We start from the raw sequence: 17687 nt of genomic DNA, 5'->3' as shown, positions 1-17687 counted from the left end.
CAGTTGATGAATATTAGCTGTGTGGAAACAGGTTCATGCACGCTAATGCCAGGTTCATGCACACTAGTATGCACACGTCATGCCCCAATTTACTCATTACAAGGAGGCTGAGACTTGGCCATAGATAGAGCTTTCAACAAGATGATGAGCCAAACACACTTCCAACACAGAAATGGTTAATGAAGCACAAAGTCGGTGCTTTTGCAATGACCATTTTATTCCCAAAATTTGAACCCTACTGAAAAGCTGAGTTCTGAATTGAAGAAGTAAGTCCACATGCAAAACCCTAACAGTATAAAGGAGCTTAAAATGTACTGCAGGAGTGGACCAACATCCCTCTACAAGTGATTCTAGCCTTGTTAGACATTACAGGAAGCGGTTCGGTGGTGTTATTCTCTCCTGGACAGGCATCATAAATATTAATTATTAGGATGCTGATAGTTTTGAAACCACTGTTTTGTCTTCCTCTTTCGGCTGTTCCTGTTCAAGGTCGCTACAGCGGATCACCCGTCCGCATATTTTGAATCTGGCACAAGTTTTACGTCAGACGCCCTTCCCGATGCAACCCTCCTGGGCTTGGTACTGGCACTGAGTGTGCACTGCCTCGTACAACCCTCCAGTGGGTTGATTCCCTGACCGGAAATCAAACTCGGACCATGGCGATGAGGTCGCCGCACACTAACCACTAGTCCACCAGGGAACCACTGTGTTGTAGGAAAATTGCTCTACTTTTTGTAGTGAAGTATGGAAATGTACTCTGTTCAGGTAGAAAACTGAACCGTTTCCAAATCTCCCCTGTGGGTATTTGAACTCTATTTATGGCTATTTAAAAAAAATAATAATTTTAGAACTGGTTCAAATATATGGGATATGTGTATGTGAAGGTCTTGATATGAAATTATGTAATGACCTCAAAACACACATATTGCACAAACACACCTGTTGCTCAGTTAAAGGGTTAATGAGCTGTTAAACGCCCATATTTTGTCCAGTGCATTCTGATTCACATTTATAAATTACCTGCATATTAGTACAAGTTTCCTGTATTGTGATTTATTATTAACATTTTTTTTTATTATTATTATTGTTACTACTAATACTACTGCACTTACTACAGGCTACTTGCTGTAAATACTAACAATACTGATTGTTAGCTAAAATGTTATGCTCAGATTTACATGTACTTTGAAATGGATGAAAAGGAAACCATCAGTGGATTTAGGGTGTGTTTTGGGATCAGATTTGACCATGCAACTTTGATGAACAAGGCCACGGAGTGTGTACGTCACTGAATTGTGATTAATTGAAACTGATCTGGAAAACTGTACACTATAGATTGTTTGATTTTCCATGTTAACAGGTGATTTCCTTTGTTTTAAATGTAATATAATGAAGTGTTTTTATTAACATTTTCCTGTGTGATATGTTGTGAAACAACCTAATAAAAATTAGGCCAAACTTGAGTAAATCTGTGCACAAACTGTTGCATCAGCGATTCATGATCATTGGTCATCTTTCTTTTGCTCATTAATGTGTCTTTTTCTTTAGCCTTGATTATAATACCTGAACACACACACAGGTTAAGGGGGGATGTGCAATTTAAAGACCCTAGTTTGACATGTACTATCTGCAAATATATTCTAAATTAGCAAACACTACAAAAACAAAAAAAATTTATTAAAATAAACTAGGGGTGCATGTTCCTAAAATATTCAGCTTAATTTACATACAGATACTATAGTAACCGTCCTAATAATTTATATTTTTACTCTGACAACATTCATTCATTTATTGATCATCAGTAGCTGCTTTATCCTGGTCAGGGTCATAGTGGATCCAGAGCCTATGCCAGGAAAACTGGGCAAAGGCAGAAATCCGGTCCATCACCTGGCACCTTGTGCAAACACCTATTTTTTAGAGGTGGGAGAAAACCAAGAGGAAATCACCATGGAAATGTGAAGGCCATGCGAAACTTCAGAGACAGTAACCCGAGCTCAAGAACAAACCCTGGAACTATGAGGTAGCAATGCTAACTGCTGCAGCACTGTACTATTTCTTGCTAAAAAATATATGAACACTTCCATTTTCTGTTGTTAAAAAAAGATCAATTTAAACTTATTAGTAACTAAAAGGAGCAGCTACTAGAAACAGACCTTATGCACAGAATTTCCATCTTCAATAAGACTTATGTGACCAGCACTCAAACACTCAAAACAAGTTCTGTAAGTAGTCGTATCAGATATGAATCTGTCCTAGAGTCTTCCTCTGGTCTGGTATGTCCTCCTGGTGTGTGTATAGAGGCATCCGTGGCTACTCTGCTGCCGATCGCGTCTCCTGCAATTAACACTTCCAAAAACCTACTCATTTCATACTCCGATAACTGCCAATTTCAACAGCTGCCACGACAATGCCCCTTGTTCTCTTAAATCTGTGTGGCTTTGAACCTCTGTCCAATCACTCTTTGGCATTGTTGCCCTTTATCTTAGCCCACTTTGGAGTCCTGACATGCACTAGCACCAGAGCTGTGAGAGCCAGCAGCACGCCAAGGCTTGGTGGCCCACATGGGCTGATTTCCTGAGTCAGGCCCGAAAGCAGTGGGGCCAATATGCGTCCCACTGCAGTCACTGACTGTGCTGCACCAATCAGGGTGCCACTGGCCCTCGCATTGCCTCCACGCTGCAGTTCCAGGTCTGTAATGCAGGTGCGTCCCACGCTGGTAGAGATGGCAAAGAATGTGGAGGAGAGCAGCACGTGCCAGACGCTGCCTGCTGCGGCATACAGGAAGATCAATGAGCATGTGAATGCTGTGGAGTGCAGCAGCAGGGCAGACATATTGCCTTTGTACAGACGAGTCATGGGGCCCACCAGGCACCCAGCCAGTGCACCCAGCATGCTGCTGTAGCTGATTATGTAGCCTGTCACTTTAGGTTTCAAATCAAAGCGCTCTTCCATGGCCAGAGAGAAGTTACTGTGGTAAAGCATGATTGCCAGCGCCATTAGCAGACGCACCAGGAATACATCCCACATGTCAGAAGAAGCCACCATGCGGATTTGTGCTCCTACTGAGGTCAGCTGGTGTAGAGCCATATTACCCCAGTCCTTGCACTGAGATACAGCAGAGTGACAAGTTTTAGTGGTGGAAGGACAACCGTGATGTTTCCCATCGCAGTTTCTCAGTCCGTCATAGGACTGTCTGCTTTTACTGTTCCTGTTAGCATCGAAACGGTGGTTTAAAATCTCATCCCATTGCAACATCCAGACCAAACCTGAGAATGATAACAAAACAGTCTAAATAAGTCCACAGAGCAGATTACTACATAACCCTTTCAACCAGACGTTACATCTGTATACATACAAATAATAGTCTACTGGTAAACAGACGGTTATTGTGTTTTACATAACAAAATCTAGTGCACCTGCATTAAGGAGGAAGATAGCTGCACAGGCAAAGGAGGACATATAAAATCCTCCCTCATGTTCAGTGAGGTAGCCTCCTACCACTGGGCCCAGGATGAATCCCACACTGGAAGCTGCATTAAAGTGACCCATCGCCAGGGGGCGCTCTGTCTCCGACACTACATCTGACAGAAGAGCTCGGCAAATGGACAAGGAGTGTTTAAAAAGCCCTGAGGGGTGAACAATACAAGCAACGTAAATCACTGATGAATACAGCTTGAAAGTGAGCCTGCATGCTTGGTTTGCAATATATAAAACCAACCACATTAAGACTATATAATTCACTTTCTAAATATCAAAATTCTGACAAAAAAAAAAAAGAAAGAAGATCAATAGCTGTTGTTATAAAGTATCACAATTTAGGTCACTAAATTAGGTCACATGACACTCTTCCCACTTATCTGTGTTTCGGTGAATCCCAAATTTTTCCCAACCGAGCATTCGAGTACTAAACCTATGTAACAAAATAATACTCTAGTTTTTAGCCCTATAAAAAGCAATAAATCAAAGTCAATTTCATGTGACTGGCTTTTCATCTAAAATCGCATCAGTTCTCTTCATGACTTTTACAAAGAAAGCAGCTAGTATGTTCTTCAATAAATCTTGTAGATTCAATTCATCAGTCTTTGTCTCTCACTTAATGTTTCTGCAGATCCCAGATAGCCTTCATGACTCAAGTAGTCTTATTTCATTTATTTGTTGTCATCTCAAAAATATGGATGGAAAATGAAGGTTTGGAAATCTAAATATATGCCCTTTTTTTTTTTTTTTTACTGACACACTAATGCAGAAGACATAAAATAAACAAACATACTGTATAATAAACAGATAAAGAGGACAAAAATGATAGGTCCAGTCCTGTATGTTCTGCATCAAATCAGAAATGATTTCTCGTCTCAGATTTGTAGATGCAACAGATCTCCATAACATACCCACGGGTATTCGGGCCAGCACAAACAGGGCAACAGAAGTGGACATCCCCAGAAGGCTGTATCCGAAAGCACTGAGCAGAAGGCAGGTCAGTAAAGAAGAGCGCCTCCCCACTACATCACTCCAGCTGCCCTGTCAAATGAGGGTGGAGGAGCAAAGAAACATGAGGAAATGTAACAATATGTCTTTTTAATTAGAAGTTGCTTTGTCTGAAAGCAAGTTCATTAAACTTGTGTTTTCACAGCAAGACTCTGAAAAAGTATTTAATTTTCATTTCATTTACTTTTGGCATTTGGTAGACACCCTTATACAACTAAGCAGTTGAGCGTTAAGGGCCTTGCTCAGGGGCCCAGCAGTGGCAGTGCTGGGATTTGAACTCACAACTTTCTGATCAGTAGTCCAACATCTTAACCACTGAGCTACCAAGGTTCTACATTTAAGTAGCAAACACTATACATACTGAGGAATATGGCAACACTGTTTTCATCTCATGAAAGCACGACTGCTGAAATGGGTGATGATGAGAGTTGGAATCCAAGCTGGGAGTCTATATGCAGTCTGTAGGTTTCAGCTTGAGACATTTCACAGCTTAGTTTTAAGACAAGTACGATGACGCATACTATACAGGACACAAGCATACAGAACATGCTGACTTATTATGCAATTAGGGGACAAATAAATTAGGGAAAAACAGAGATTTGGCTGTTCATCTCATCCCTCTCAGTGCTTAGCATCCAACAAAAAAAATCCCCAAACAAACACGTCCTTCACTTCCTAATTTTTGTCTCATGACCATGCAGTTTTAAACCAATTTAAAGTGGGGACAAGACTCAGATACTGAACACATGTATTGCATTAACATGCTCTTGGTTTGTTAGCAATGCATCCAGTTTCTTGAGGATCCATGTTATGATGATAATAACACAATTATTTATTAATACACTTGTATATAAAAAAAAATGTATAATGTATGCACAGCAAAATTCATCCTATTGTTTTCTATATTAATGTTTAAGTTAGAGTGGTAGGATTTTGTTAGAGAAAAATATTCATTACTTACTACTAAAGTGCTGGAGAAAAGCTGTAAAGCCCCATAAGTAGACCCTGCAATATACAAAGGAGAGATTATTCTGGTTAACTCTGACACCTAAGATTTGTCTCAATTTGGTCTTTTAGCTAGGATATGTGAGGGTCTCAAGTATCAATACAGCTTGGTCAAAGCTGGTTTATATATCACTATATGGCCAAAAGTTTGTGGACACAAGGACATCACACCTATATGTGCTTTTTGAACATTCCCTTCCAGATTTAGCCCCCCTTTACTCCTGTGGGAAGGCTTTCCACTAGATTTTGGAGCGTGGCTGTGAGGATTTGCCCATTCAGCCACAAGTGAGGTCAGACACTGATGTTGGGAAAGAAGGCATTAAATTCTTAAATACAATTGCAAATCTAACATCAGGCATGAAATTATGTTTACTCTTTTATGCTTTTATCCAAAGAACAAGTTACAAAAGCATGCAACCTGGGCAGGCCTAAGTGAATTAAAGTACACAGTCTGAAATAATTCATAGTATTAAATACAACTGTAACTTATGATAACTTGAGTGTATGCAACTGTAACTCATCATAGCAAAAAAAAGAAAGAAAAAAAAACTATACTATTTCAGAATATACACCATGTTCCAAATTATTATGCACATGCCATTTTTGTTTGTTTTTCCTAAACAGTTTTTTTTTATCTTCAATAATTAGATTACAATGTGGATGTGACAAATGAAAGAACTGATCATGACAAGAGATTTATTGATATTTTGTTTGTTAAGAACACAAAATACGTTGTTCCAAATAATGACGCAGAATGCAGCTTGAAAACATTCAGTGGGTTATAATGAACTCAAACCAGAAATCCGTCACATGTGCTGCATGGACGGATCACTTTTCAACACAATTCTAAACAAAAAACCTATTTACAGTTCAGGTTACATATTAATATATGAGCCCTTCTTTGAGAGAACTTTAACGACTCTCTCATCCATTGAACTTGTAAGTCCCTGTATAGTTTCTGCTTGAATTTCAGTTCAGCATGCCAGTATTGCCTGCCAGAGCTGCTGTTTTGAGGTATACTGCCGCCCACCTTCATAGATCTTCCTTTTAAGGATGCTCCACAAGTGCTCAATAGAATTGAGGTCAGGGGATGATGGTGGCTAAGCCATAACTTTTTTTTCTCCTTTTATGTCCATAGTATCCAAGGAGACAATGGTGTTTTTTGCAGCATGGGATGGTGCGTTGTCCTGCATGAAAATAATTTTATTTCAGGATGCACAATTCTTCTTTTTGTACCATGGCAGAAAATGGTCGGTTAGGAACTCCACATATCTTTTGGAGGTCACATTGACACCTTCAGGAACTCTAAAGGGACGTACCATCTCACTTCCCAATATTTCATCCCAAATCATCACTCCGCTACCTCCTTACTGATGTCGCAGTCTTGCTGGAACAGGGTGGACATTGACCAACATCCAGAACTCCATCCATCTGGACCATCCAATGTAGCACAGCATTCATCGGTGAATATGTATGTGCTCTGAATCTGTCACAAACCTTTTGACAGTTCGATGATCTCTATTCAGTTTTTGCGAAATATCAGTTATTTTCATGCCTTTTGCAAGACACTGCTCTATTTCAGGCGTTTCATCTTCAGAAAGATCTTTCATCCTCCCCATATTGCATAAGAACTGTGACTTGCTTAATAATGTGGGACAACCTCTTTAAGTAGGTTTCCCTTTAACGAAGCTCATCTAGCAAAATAATTGACAAACCTGTCTGAGATTGATAGCAATTATCCAAAAAGACATGAGAAATAAAACAAACAAACAAAACACTTTCTTTGAAAAAACTAAAACCTAAATGTTTATTTTACTGAAATCCGACCGATATGTCACTTGCATAATAATTTGGAACACGGTGTAATGTGACAAATCAAAGCCAAGTAAATATTTGCACTGATTAAATTGTATATACAGTGGTGTATATTACTATGAAACCTTCATGGGTGGATAGCTAAGGAAGAGCAAGTAGAAGAGTGATGGATATCAGTGACACTGAAGAGCAGCAACACTTAACAGCGAAAACGTGAGATGCATTATCTTGTTTTTGTTTTGTCAAAAGCAGCAATTTCTCTGGGGCTGAATTTATATCCTTATCCCAAAAAAGTAAAGTCATATGATTAGCAATTAACTGTCTGCCTGTTGTTCCCGGCTCTAATGTGCCTGTGTGTGTACACAGGATCACATGTTGTATTTACATTATTTATGTTACATGGAATTCACCTTTAAAGCAATTCCAGACTGGACTGATGAAAGAGCTGGAAACCTTGTGATTATAATAAATGCCCATACTATTTCAGTTAGTGAGCCTGTTTGAAAGTACATCAGACTAGAACAAATAAGCTTTTCATTGAAAACAGTGTGTGCTGTAAAAAAAAAAAAAAACTATCTCAACTAATGCAGAAACGGTGTATAAAACTGCAAGTACTATTCAGAAGTACCTAGTTTACTGTTATACTTTATTACATTCATTTTCATCAGATAAAAGGGTCATTTTTCCTTTTCTTTTTTTGGCCTAAAATGCTAATAATTATTAACAATTCTGTCATTGGACGTAGCATTTCACACAGTTTAGATGCCACGGTCTCTATTTGGAAAGTCTTATGATTACTACACAATATGTATTTTAAAATCCATTTACGATAGTATTATGCAAAGTATAGACGTATGAAGTTAAACTACAATGAAAGAACACAACTTCCCTGCTGTATACCTGACACATTAACACTGTAATAGTGGGAGAAGGTTGAGCACATTTAAAATGCTCAGATGTTTTGATTGGGAGAGCACCAGCTGAAAGAATTACATCAAAACGTAACAACTCTAATACCGAATGCGTCCAGGTGGTTAATTTAAGCCAGTGTCCGTACACACTGCATGTGCCTCTGGGAAAATATTCCCTCATAGAGTCTAATAAATGTTTAAATGTATTTATACTGCTACTTACTACTGAGTTTGATGCTGAATCCACGTTGATCAGGTCACTTATTGAGATTCAACACTACCTCAGAGGATTCTATGATCCCACTGTATATAAAGCCATAGAAACTTACCCACTACTCCAGAGACTATCGGGCTTGCTCCTAATGCCTTCACGTGATGACTCAATAGAGGGATGATCATACTGACCCCAAAGAGGTCCTGCAAAACAATCCCCCAAAGACTGTTGAATGTGCATGTATGTACAGTACTGTAGATAGATACACTGATAATAATGATAGCTGACAATACTTACTCCACTACAGTACTATTATATTCAGTCCTAACACACTGATTATAATTAATCTGTTTTCTATGACACAATACGCTATGATTTTTCATTATGAGATCCAAAGATGGGAAAGATGTAATGAGGGACACAACACAATTGCACGCACTCTGTCAAAGTTTCAATAACTAGCCCATGATCAAGGACTGGGCAAGGACTCGGCTGAAGTCACACCACACACACACCACACTTTTTCCTTTACACTAACAGCTTAATTCGAATGTTCCTGCTTTAAACTGTATGAATGAGTGTGTGTGTGTCATGTGCGTGAGACAGTAAAGAGAATGTAAGATGAGTTGGGACTCAACACAAAAGCAGGTCATGTGCAGGAATGATGAGGACGAATCAAGTGGATCAGATCCACGTCACAGGCAGTCGCAGGTAGTTTATCATTACTTGTATTACACCTGTCTATTTACGTATTCCTTTTTAAATATACTTTGAAACTGTGAAATTTTCTTATTTGAATTGTTCATATTGCTTATTGTGTACAATTCTATTGTAGGTGTTCTTTGTCCTGTATTAGTTATATTGTTCTCTTATGCCCCTTTACCCTGCAGTCTTGAGAGGAATGAACAATATAAGAATTTCATTGAACCAAGTACATATGACGATAAAGATCTTGAATCTTAAGGTGTTGAACTACTGATTGGAAGGTTGTAAGGTCAAGTCCCAACTCTGGCAGAGGGGCACTGTTGGACCCTTTAACCCTGAACTGCTCAGACATAAAAGCCTCTATCAAATAGATATGAAAAAGACTTTCCACTCACTATGGCTTCTAGCAAGCTGTCTCTTAATAAACAAAATCTACTCACCATGAACCCAACTATGTATATGCATGTTAGAATCCATGCGGGTCGCTTAGATGTGTGGAAATGATTACATTCAGAGTGGCTCATTCTCCTGCTCACAGCCCGCCGCAGTCAACGCGGAAGCTGCAGCCGAGTTTCTCTCTTCACCGCCTGGACAAAACACATGTGCGTCACCGGCAGGATTAAACCATCTTCTGATGGGGGCAAAATGTACCGAAATGTATCATTGTTTCATTAAATATTTCTGTTGATAAGATGTATAATGAGAAAGAATGTATAAATATTACTTTATGTGTAAATTGTGCCGGAAATTCAGCTGAGGAATTATTAGTAAGAAGACTGGCAACCCTGATCATGGTACAGTCCAAGCTTTCGAAATCCTAAGGCTTATAATTAATTTTTTTTTTGAGTATGGCTTGATTTGTTCCTCATGGGTTTTTTCCCCCCCAACGTACTGTAGTTGATTGACCGTATATATTGTCTTGTGTTTTTATTTTACTGTTAAAATTCTTCTTCTTTTATTTATTTATTTATTTATTTATTTATTTATTTTTTACTTTAAAAAACCCATAATAAACCATAGTGAATTTTACCATAGTGAGTAAAGTGCATGGGGAGATAAATAGTAAAAACCGTGTAGCAAAATGTGTTATGGTCTGATGAGACCAAGATAGAGTGAAGATAGATAAACTAGAAAAGGCAAGCAACCACTATAATAAAACCTGTTGTCACTAAATAGGTTAAATGAATCCAGTGCCGGGATGTACAAGAAGAAAGTTCAACATAAGCCTGTATTATTAAAAATAAATAAATAAAATAAAATAAAAATAAAGTGGGGTCTATTTTTTAAACAAGTTTTATTTTGATAAACATGACACATGCAAATATAACATTAAGATTACATGAGAAGGGTTTTTACTGTTATAAAAATACGGATTTATACTGTCTGTACACCTAAACACGTGGCCTTTTTTTATCGCAAGAAAAGAAAACAGAACTCCATTGAAATAGAATGACATAAACAAACAAACAATAAACAATAAGTAAGTGCTCAATCAGTAAGAAAAATATGATCATAATTCTTCAGAAACTTGTTATTCTTATTGTTATCAATGAGTTTAAGAGATTTTACAATAAGAGAAATCTCAGCAAGAAAGACATCAAATCCAGGCAAAATCTTGAAAAATTAGTTTTTGCGAATATAAAATTTACAATGCAACACAAAGCGTAATTACGTGAACAGATGCATGGTCGCGTGATTGCGTGTGGACACGTAAACACAAAGATAAACATACATAAACATTAAGGGCCTGTTCACACCTGGACGATGTTCGATGCGATTTTTTTTGTGTTCACACTCAGGCGTTGAACTCGCTCGATGTGCTGAATGAAAGTGTAAATTCACTCTCTGCCAGTAGATGGCGCTTATTGAAAAGCAGAAACACCCGGGGCCCAAGGTGGCGCTGCACAATTTTCCGTTTCTGACACCCACTCATCACTGAGAAGAAGAAGAGAGACAGTTATTTAGGTATTTAAGCCGTTCACACACTTTTGTGAAATGTAAGATATTTGGTGATTTGGCCACTGCAACAAATACTTATTTAAAGCTAAATTCTTAAAGTTCTCATTTTAAACAGTATACTCTTTTTAAATAAGCAGTGATTTGAATGATATCAAAGTCATAACAATAGCATTCACATACTTATGGGAAGCCCCAGATTATATATATAGTTTTTAAAATCTAATTTAGTTTTTGGGAGGGGCTGGGTATAAGGCAACTATTCTTGTGCCCCAACATTTTAATGTTCCTGCACACTGATGAAGTGTTGACTATGAATAGTCTTTTTTGTGGTCAATATGATAATACAACGAAGCAATAATGGGGCACTTAGCTATTTGAATAAGAGGTCAAGAATACTTATATGCATATATATATACCAGGTACAAAATAAGTACAATGGACTATCAATCAGTGGATTATCATTTGCATATTTGCAGGGAAGAGACAAAGAAACAAACAATACTATTTAGTGTAGAAAGCAACACTGAAAGAATTAAATGGATCATTTAGAATATATTCTTGCATATCAGTGTCAAAAAATAGCCACAACATAATAAATACACTTATATAGTGTTTAGTGTGTAATTCTGAATCGGATGCTTTCAAATGACATCTTTTGATTTGTATACTTGTGATTTGGTGTTAGGAGATTGTGTGTGGTTATAGTATAGTATAGTATAGTATAGTTCTGACTGTGAGTTTGGTTATCCCTGTACCTGTTTATGTAATATATTCACTACTGTATATATGTTTCACTCGGTTTACCGGCAGTAGGGGTGTGGCTGCCATTTCTTTTGGGAGTGGGGTCCTTTTTGTCTCTGTTTTTGGATTAAGGAAGTACCTTTGTAGCTCTCTAAGCCAGAAGTTCTTTTGTTTTATTTTTTTTTGGCCTTGGCCCAAGCTGAAGATAAGCCTGGTGTTGTGTTCTATGTACAGTTAATATACCACCACTTCACTGAAATCTGTTTGTGTCTGTCGTTCCTGGCTTCCCTTATTAACTGCGAGCTGGTTATTCCGTGCGGCTCAACCTAAATGAACAAAATCTTCTTCTTTTGGTTTTAATGGCGGTTGGCAAACCAACTTTTACTTTACATTGCAGCTTTTAGCAGACGCCCTTATCCAGAGCGACTTACAATTATCTCATTTATACAATTGAGCAGTTGAGGGTTAAGGGCCTTGCTCAAGGGCCCAACAGAGGCAGCTTGGCAGTGCTGGGATTTGAACTCTTAACCTTCCGATCAGAAGTCCAACGTCTTAACTGCTGAGATACCACTTCCCTTAAGGTGCATTACCGCCACCTACTGGACTGGAGTTTGGGCAGCAGATTGGCAGGAAAAATAAAATTATAATAACAATAATAGATAAATAAATAACTACATATTATATATTCATACTAAATTACTAAAGTCTCTCACTTGTCCCAGTATTTTTTGAGATAATTTATTAGGGGAGGGTGCATTTTCCCCAGATGTTTTTCAGAGCAAGTTCTTTAGTGTCATGTTTTGATTTCCAATCTGCATCTCTAGCTCAGTCCTTTCATCCTCATATCTTCATATTGCATATCCTCATATCATCTCATATCCTCATATCATCTTCTCATATCCTCATATTGCACTCTAACAGAAAGTGTTTTACAGTCTCTTGTGTATTGCAGTGGGTGCAGAGTCCAATGGCGGTGTTTTTCTATTCTGTGTCATGTTAGATTTAAGCCAGCATCGCCTATTCTAAGACGTGTAATTATCTCTTCCAAATGAACGAAATGACTCGAAAAAAGATTCATTAATTTTTCTGAACGAGATTCAAAGATCCGAGTCAGTAAAATGATATGAAATTCCAATCACTAGGATGTTGGCATCTTCTTCGACTTCTTTTTCGGCTTCTTCTTCGTTTGATAAAGACGGGTTTGTACTTGAGCGCCATCAAGTTGTACTTCTACGTAACTTCAGCGACTCGGGTCACGTGATCTAAAGCGCGCATCTCATTGGTCGGTGTTTGTTTTAAATGTAAACTAATTTTATTTTCAATTTTCCTTCCGTTTGTACAAAGATGTCTGATGTTGGCAACAACACCTCAGGTAGAATTGGGATTAGAGATGATGTGAAGCGAATAATGTAAGTATTGTTTAAACATCCTCCTCAAAATCCATGTTAAACTTATTACTATGCTATCAAAATATTTTTAATGTTGGGTTAAGTAGATTAACAGATTAGAAATAGATTAATAGATTAGTTATTACTATGAGTTATCTATAAAGACAGTTAATTATACTTAATTTTCAAAAGTGAGCTAGCTATGTCATGTTTCTTGTTGATTAGAGCCCGTATGGAGTGCACAGAGAAACATCTGTAGAGAAATCCTATTCACAGAACCATACAGGTATAAGAAGGGCAGTGTTGACAAGGGAGAAGCCTGGTCTATAATAGCAGACACATTGAATTGCTCTCAAGATCTAAAATTTAAAGTTACCTCAAGGTCAGTGAGGGACAGATTCACCTTGATACAGGTGAAATACAAGGCCAGAAATAACAAAGATGAGAAGAGCAGTGGCACATCAATAAAAACAACAGAGCTTGACGATCTCATAGAAGAAATAACAGAGAAAGAAAGAGCGGCTGAGGAAGACAGAGGGAGTGATGAGAATATGAAGACGCTTGAGACAGACAGGGCCAAAGCAGAAGAGGCAAAGAAGAGGGCCATGGAGAGGGTGAGCCAGACCACTAGGAGGCTTGATGAAGAGGGAGAGGACTGGAGAAATAACAAATGTAGGTGAAGAAGTGGAAATGATACCATTGAGTTTTTGAGGGAGAGAAACTAGACTGAGAGGGTTCTTAGAGAAAAAGGGTTAGGGTTAGGGCCTCATTGAAATGATGTCAAAGAAATAATGATTCTTTTACAGACTTGCAGTTAAAAAAAAAAAATTCTTTGTGATTTTCATTTATAAAACATTTCAATGTATCTTCTGTTAATATAAAATGGCACACTTTTTATTAAAGTTTTTTTTTAAATAAAATTGTAAGTATGCTATATGTATTGTGTGTTTGTGCACTAAACTAACTAAGTATATAATATTTCTGGTGATGATAAAATACTAAAAAATCTGTTAATATAAAATGTCTCATTCTTATTAAATACAATTATGTTTATTTTGTGTTTGTATTCTAAGTTATATTTATTTATGCATACATGCACACGTAAGTATGTTACCTCATGAAAAATAGTCACGAATGTGTGGAGGATCAAAGTTTAAAAAAAAAACAAAAAAACAAAACTGTGATGTCTGATTACCGTACAGATAAGTGTGTTTCTTAACAAAGCAGATACAACATGGTTTTCCAACTGTAACAACAAACTCTAAAACTCAGGTGTTGGTTTTTGTTGGACCTATTGCGGTTTGTTTTTGCAGTGTCAATTGTATTAGTGGACTAGAACCAATGTCTACAAATGTAACCAACAATAATTATTGTAAACAAAACACATTATATATAATGAATTATTTAAATTTTTTTGCCTTAGCGGTGAACATTAATTTAAGTGTTTACCCCACACTTTAATGCACTTCAAATAATTTGTGACCAAGATTTAAATTAGATAAGGTTTTTAAATCCATCCAATTCGTCCAACTCCTGTGTGTGTATATATAGTACATGCTTTGTATTTGATTTTACAATTCTTTAATCTCCCTTTTCGTTTATCTATCTCTTTTCAGTGTTTTATGATTTATAAAAATCTTGACCTTTTTTTTTTTTTAAATATATGTCTAATAATGATAATGAAGCTTAGAGTCTCTTTGTCAGTTACGTGTTTACGACAATAGGTGGCGACAAGTAGGTGAATTTAATCTGTATTGATCGAGGCGAAGAATCGGCTCTTTAAAATAATTCATAAACGTGTGAACGAGAACGATTCATTCACCTAAATGATTCACTCAAATTGTCTACTCAAATGGTCTTACAATATCTAGAATCTCCTTATAGTTGTTGAAGGTTAAAGAAATATTCATGAAATTTTCTAAAGCCATGACTCCAACATGTATTTTGAAACGACTCTTCTTACTTGGTCGTAGCATCATGTCCTCATCACATGACTGTAGATAAGCACTGATATATACGGAAAGAGGAAATGACATGAAATGCCACGCATGATGACACATCACCTTTATATGCATTATTCATGAATGACATGCCATTATGTAGCTATTCACATCACCACTACATGTTTAATCAATTTTATGCAAGTTTTCGGGCTCGCCATTGGCCGAAACATGGACATCTATACACAAAATAACGTGTTTAGGCGCAATAACACATCCATGCGTTATACTGTCTATACACGTAAAGCATAGACGTTTTTGTCCTTCCGGTGTGCCATATGAGTGAGCCGGATGCTCGCGTATCGTTGTAGTTTGATGCCATATGCCACAGTGACGTAGCATCGGCGTCATCTCAAGTTGGACAAAAATTCTAACCAGTATGCACTGCTTCAAGTGTGCTGCCGATCTGTCTGCGCAGCGCCGCATGAAGTCGAACACGGCTACAATCTCCAGTTAAGCCTCGTATCAGTGCATGTATTGGTTTCACAGAGTCATGTAATCGACGACAAACTAAGCCTCACTTTCGCTCTGTTCGACTTTGTGTGGCGCTGCACAGGCTGAGCGGCAGCTGGCTTGAAGCAGTGTATGCCGGTTTGGCTCACTTGGAACCTCGATCAAGGTGGTACTAAAAAAAGTACCAGGTACTCTCCACAGTGGAAAACACCCAAAAAGCAAAAAAGCCAAGACGAGTCAAGCTGTACCGTGTAGTGTAAAAGCTCCAAAAATGTGGCAACCACAGTGAAAGTGGACGACTTGCAATGACATGAATGTCAGAAACCTCCAGAAAGGGGCCTCATGTCATTCCCATCGACTTTTTTTTGACGGTAATATTTTCAGAAAATCCATCAGGAACTGAAATAATAGAGAGGAGAAAAAAGAAAGCAAGACAGATAATGGATAAGTGGATCAGATAATGAAAATTGTTTGTTTAAGTATAACAGTAAATAACCAAATGCTTTTATTTAGTCTAGCATTAACTAGTCTAACGGGGGAGACAATTGGATTACTTCAGGTAACATTAGCGGAATAACGGCATTTATTCTTTCAAGTTTATTGTTAGTTAACCTACTTGGGACAAAACAGCTAGACGATACCTTTTTCTGTATCTGATCAAAGCTTCTCCGGTCTCCGGAGGCTACTCCAACTCTGTTCTATATATTTATATTTTGTTCTATATTTTTATTTACATTTTTAATGTCTTTTGACCTGGTGTTATTTAGTTAGTTATTACAGTTTCTTTTTTTTTATTGTTCTTTTTGTTTTTAGTTTGAAAATTATATTAATGTGAACATTTGAAATAAATATAAATAGATTTGTTTAGATTGTGTACACTTTTGGTTGGTGTCAGATTATTTATAACATCATAGTGATGAACGCTGGTTGGAGGGGCCCTCTGAGAATTTTTGCCTGGAGCACCAACAGACTCTACAATCGCCCCTGTGTGATGGCTTTTTCTACCGGCTTTTGGCTGCTTTATTTTTTACTAACCACCAGATGGCGCTGTTTTCGACGCGCTCGAAGCTTTGAATCTTTTCCCAGAAGAGTCATAGGAAAGCCTCAGTGCTTTATGAGGCTTCATATTCACATCCCTACTATACCTCACTGAACCTCAGTCAGTAAAAGAAGAGGTCAGTGTTGTAATTTTGTATTTTCAGTGAATGGAGGCAAGAGCAATCAAACAGTGTTTACAGGAAAACCCGTGGAAATACTTGTGTCTTATTGGCTGACAGCTCTCAGTCTCACACAGTCAGTTAGTATTAGGGGGAAAATGGATATATGCCGATTTGCCTGAAGCTGAAACATTAACATCCCCTGTGTCTCAATCAGCTCCCTAGTTCAGTAGTCAGGGCACTGATCAGGCAGTCGGCCATTTTAATAGCTGTTTCAATTGCAAAATCCTTCCAGTGCACTGGAATGTTCGCTCCCTAAAAAAATCCTATAATTCACTGCAAAAACCAGGGAAAATTGATGCTCACTATGTTCCCTTAAGCCTAGTTCACACTACACGATTTTAAGCCCGGTTTGCAAGTCGCCAAGTTCGCCGACAAAAACCCATTGATCTGAGGCAACCAGCGCTCGCCAATCGGCAGTCGATCGTTATGTGTGAACTACTCAACGACGCATCGCCGAGGCTCTCCGACTCGTCGCTGAGGAATCAGTGACGCCCCACGGATATTTGGCCTGCTAAATATCTCGAGCTGTCTGGCGACTCCACATCCTGTGGTGTGAAAAGTGTCGTCACTGGGAGTGATTGCGGCGACGAGCTACAGCCAATGAGAGAGCAAGGCATGGGGTGAAGTCACCGTGAGGAAGGGAAACCTGCGAAACCTATGGCAGAAGCATAAAGGGGAGAAGCTGTACACCTTTTTAACACAATCCCTGCTGCGCGCTTGTGCTAATCAATTCTTTCACCTACTTTCTTTGTCTTTTCCTCTTGATGGTTTCTTCAGCACAAATCATCGCA

At 38.0% G+C, this 17687-nt stretch overlaps 1 protein-coding gene across 2 annotated transcripts; it reads right to left on the bottom strand.

Annotated features, from left to right (window-relative positions):
- Positions 1 to 544: 544 nt before the first annotated feature.
- On the bottom strand, positions 545 to 9746 carry mfsd9 (major facilitator superfamily domain containing 9). 2 transcript variants are annotated; one of them, XM_053627496.1, is made up of 6 exons: positions 9576 to 9746; positions 8546 to 8633; positions 5447 to 5490; positions 4389 to 4518; positions 3417 to 3626; positions 545 to 3266 (listed from the first exon to the last, which is right to left on the bottom strand). In XM_053627496.1, exons 1-6 carry the CDS (start codon positions 9657 to 9659, stop codon positions 2455 to 2457), a joined length of 1368 nt encoding a protein of 455 aa, XP_053483471.1. In that variant the 5' UTR covers positions 9660 to 9746; the 3' UTR covers positions 545 to 2454. The 2 variants fall into 2 exon arrangements, with proteins under 2 accessions (XP_053483471.1, XP_053483472.1); XM_053627497.1 differs by lacking the exon at positions 9576 to 9746 and having other exon boundaries at positions 3417 to 4513; positions 8546 to 8583.
- Positions 9747 to 17687: the final 7941 nt, after the last annotated feature.

Source organism: Ictalurus furcatus, chromosome 6 (assembly GCF_023375685.1).
Source record: "Ictalurus furcatus strain D&B chromosome 6, Billie_1.0, whole genome shotgun sequence".
In the NCBI taxonomy this organism is placed as follows: Eukaryota; Metazoa; Chordata; class Actinopteri; order Siluriformes; family Ictaluridae; genus Ictalurus; species Ictalurus furcatus.
Note: the sequence above shows the minus strand (reverse complement) of the source record. Positions and strands in the feature narration are given on the sequence as shown.

Bases quoted from the DNA above. Each gene is read 5' to 3' on its own strand.
- mfsd9 (XM_053627496.1), bottom strand. From the start codon at position 9,659: ATGAGCCACTCTGAATGTAATCATTTCCACACATCTAAGCGACCCGCA. The intron at 4,519-5,446 runs GTAAGTAATGAA...CTCATTTGACAG, and splicing joins TTTTCTCCAGCACTTTAGTA to GGCAGCTGGAGTGATGTAGT. The intron at 3,267-3,416 runs GTGCACTAGATT...TATCATTCTCAG, and splicing joins TATCTTCCTCCTTAATGCAG to GTTTGGTCTGGATGTTGCAA.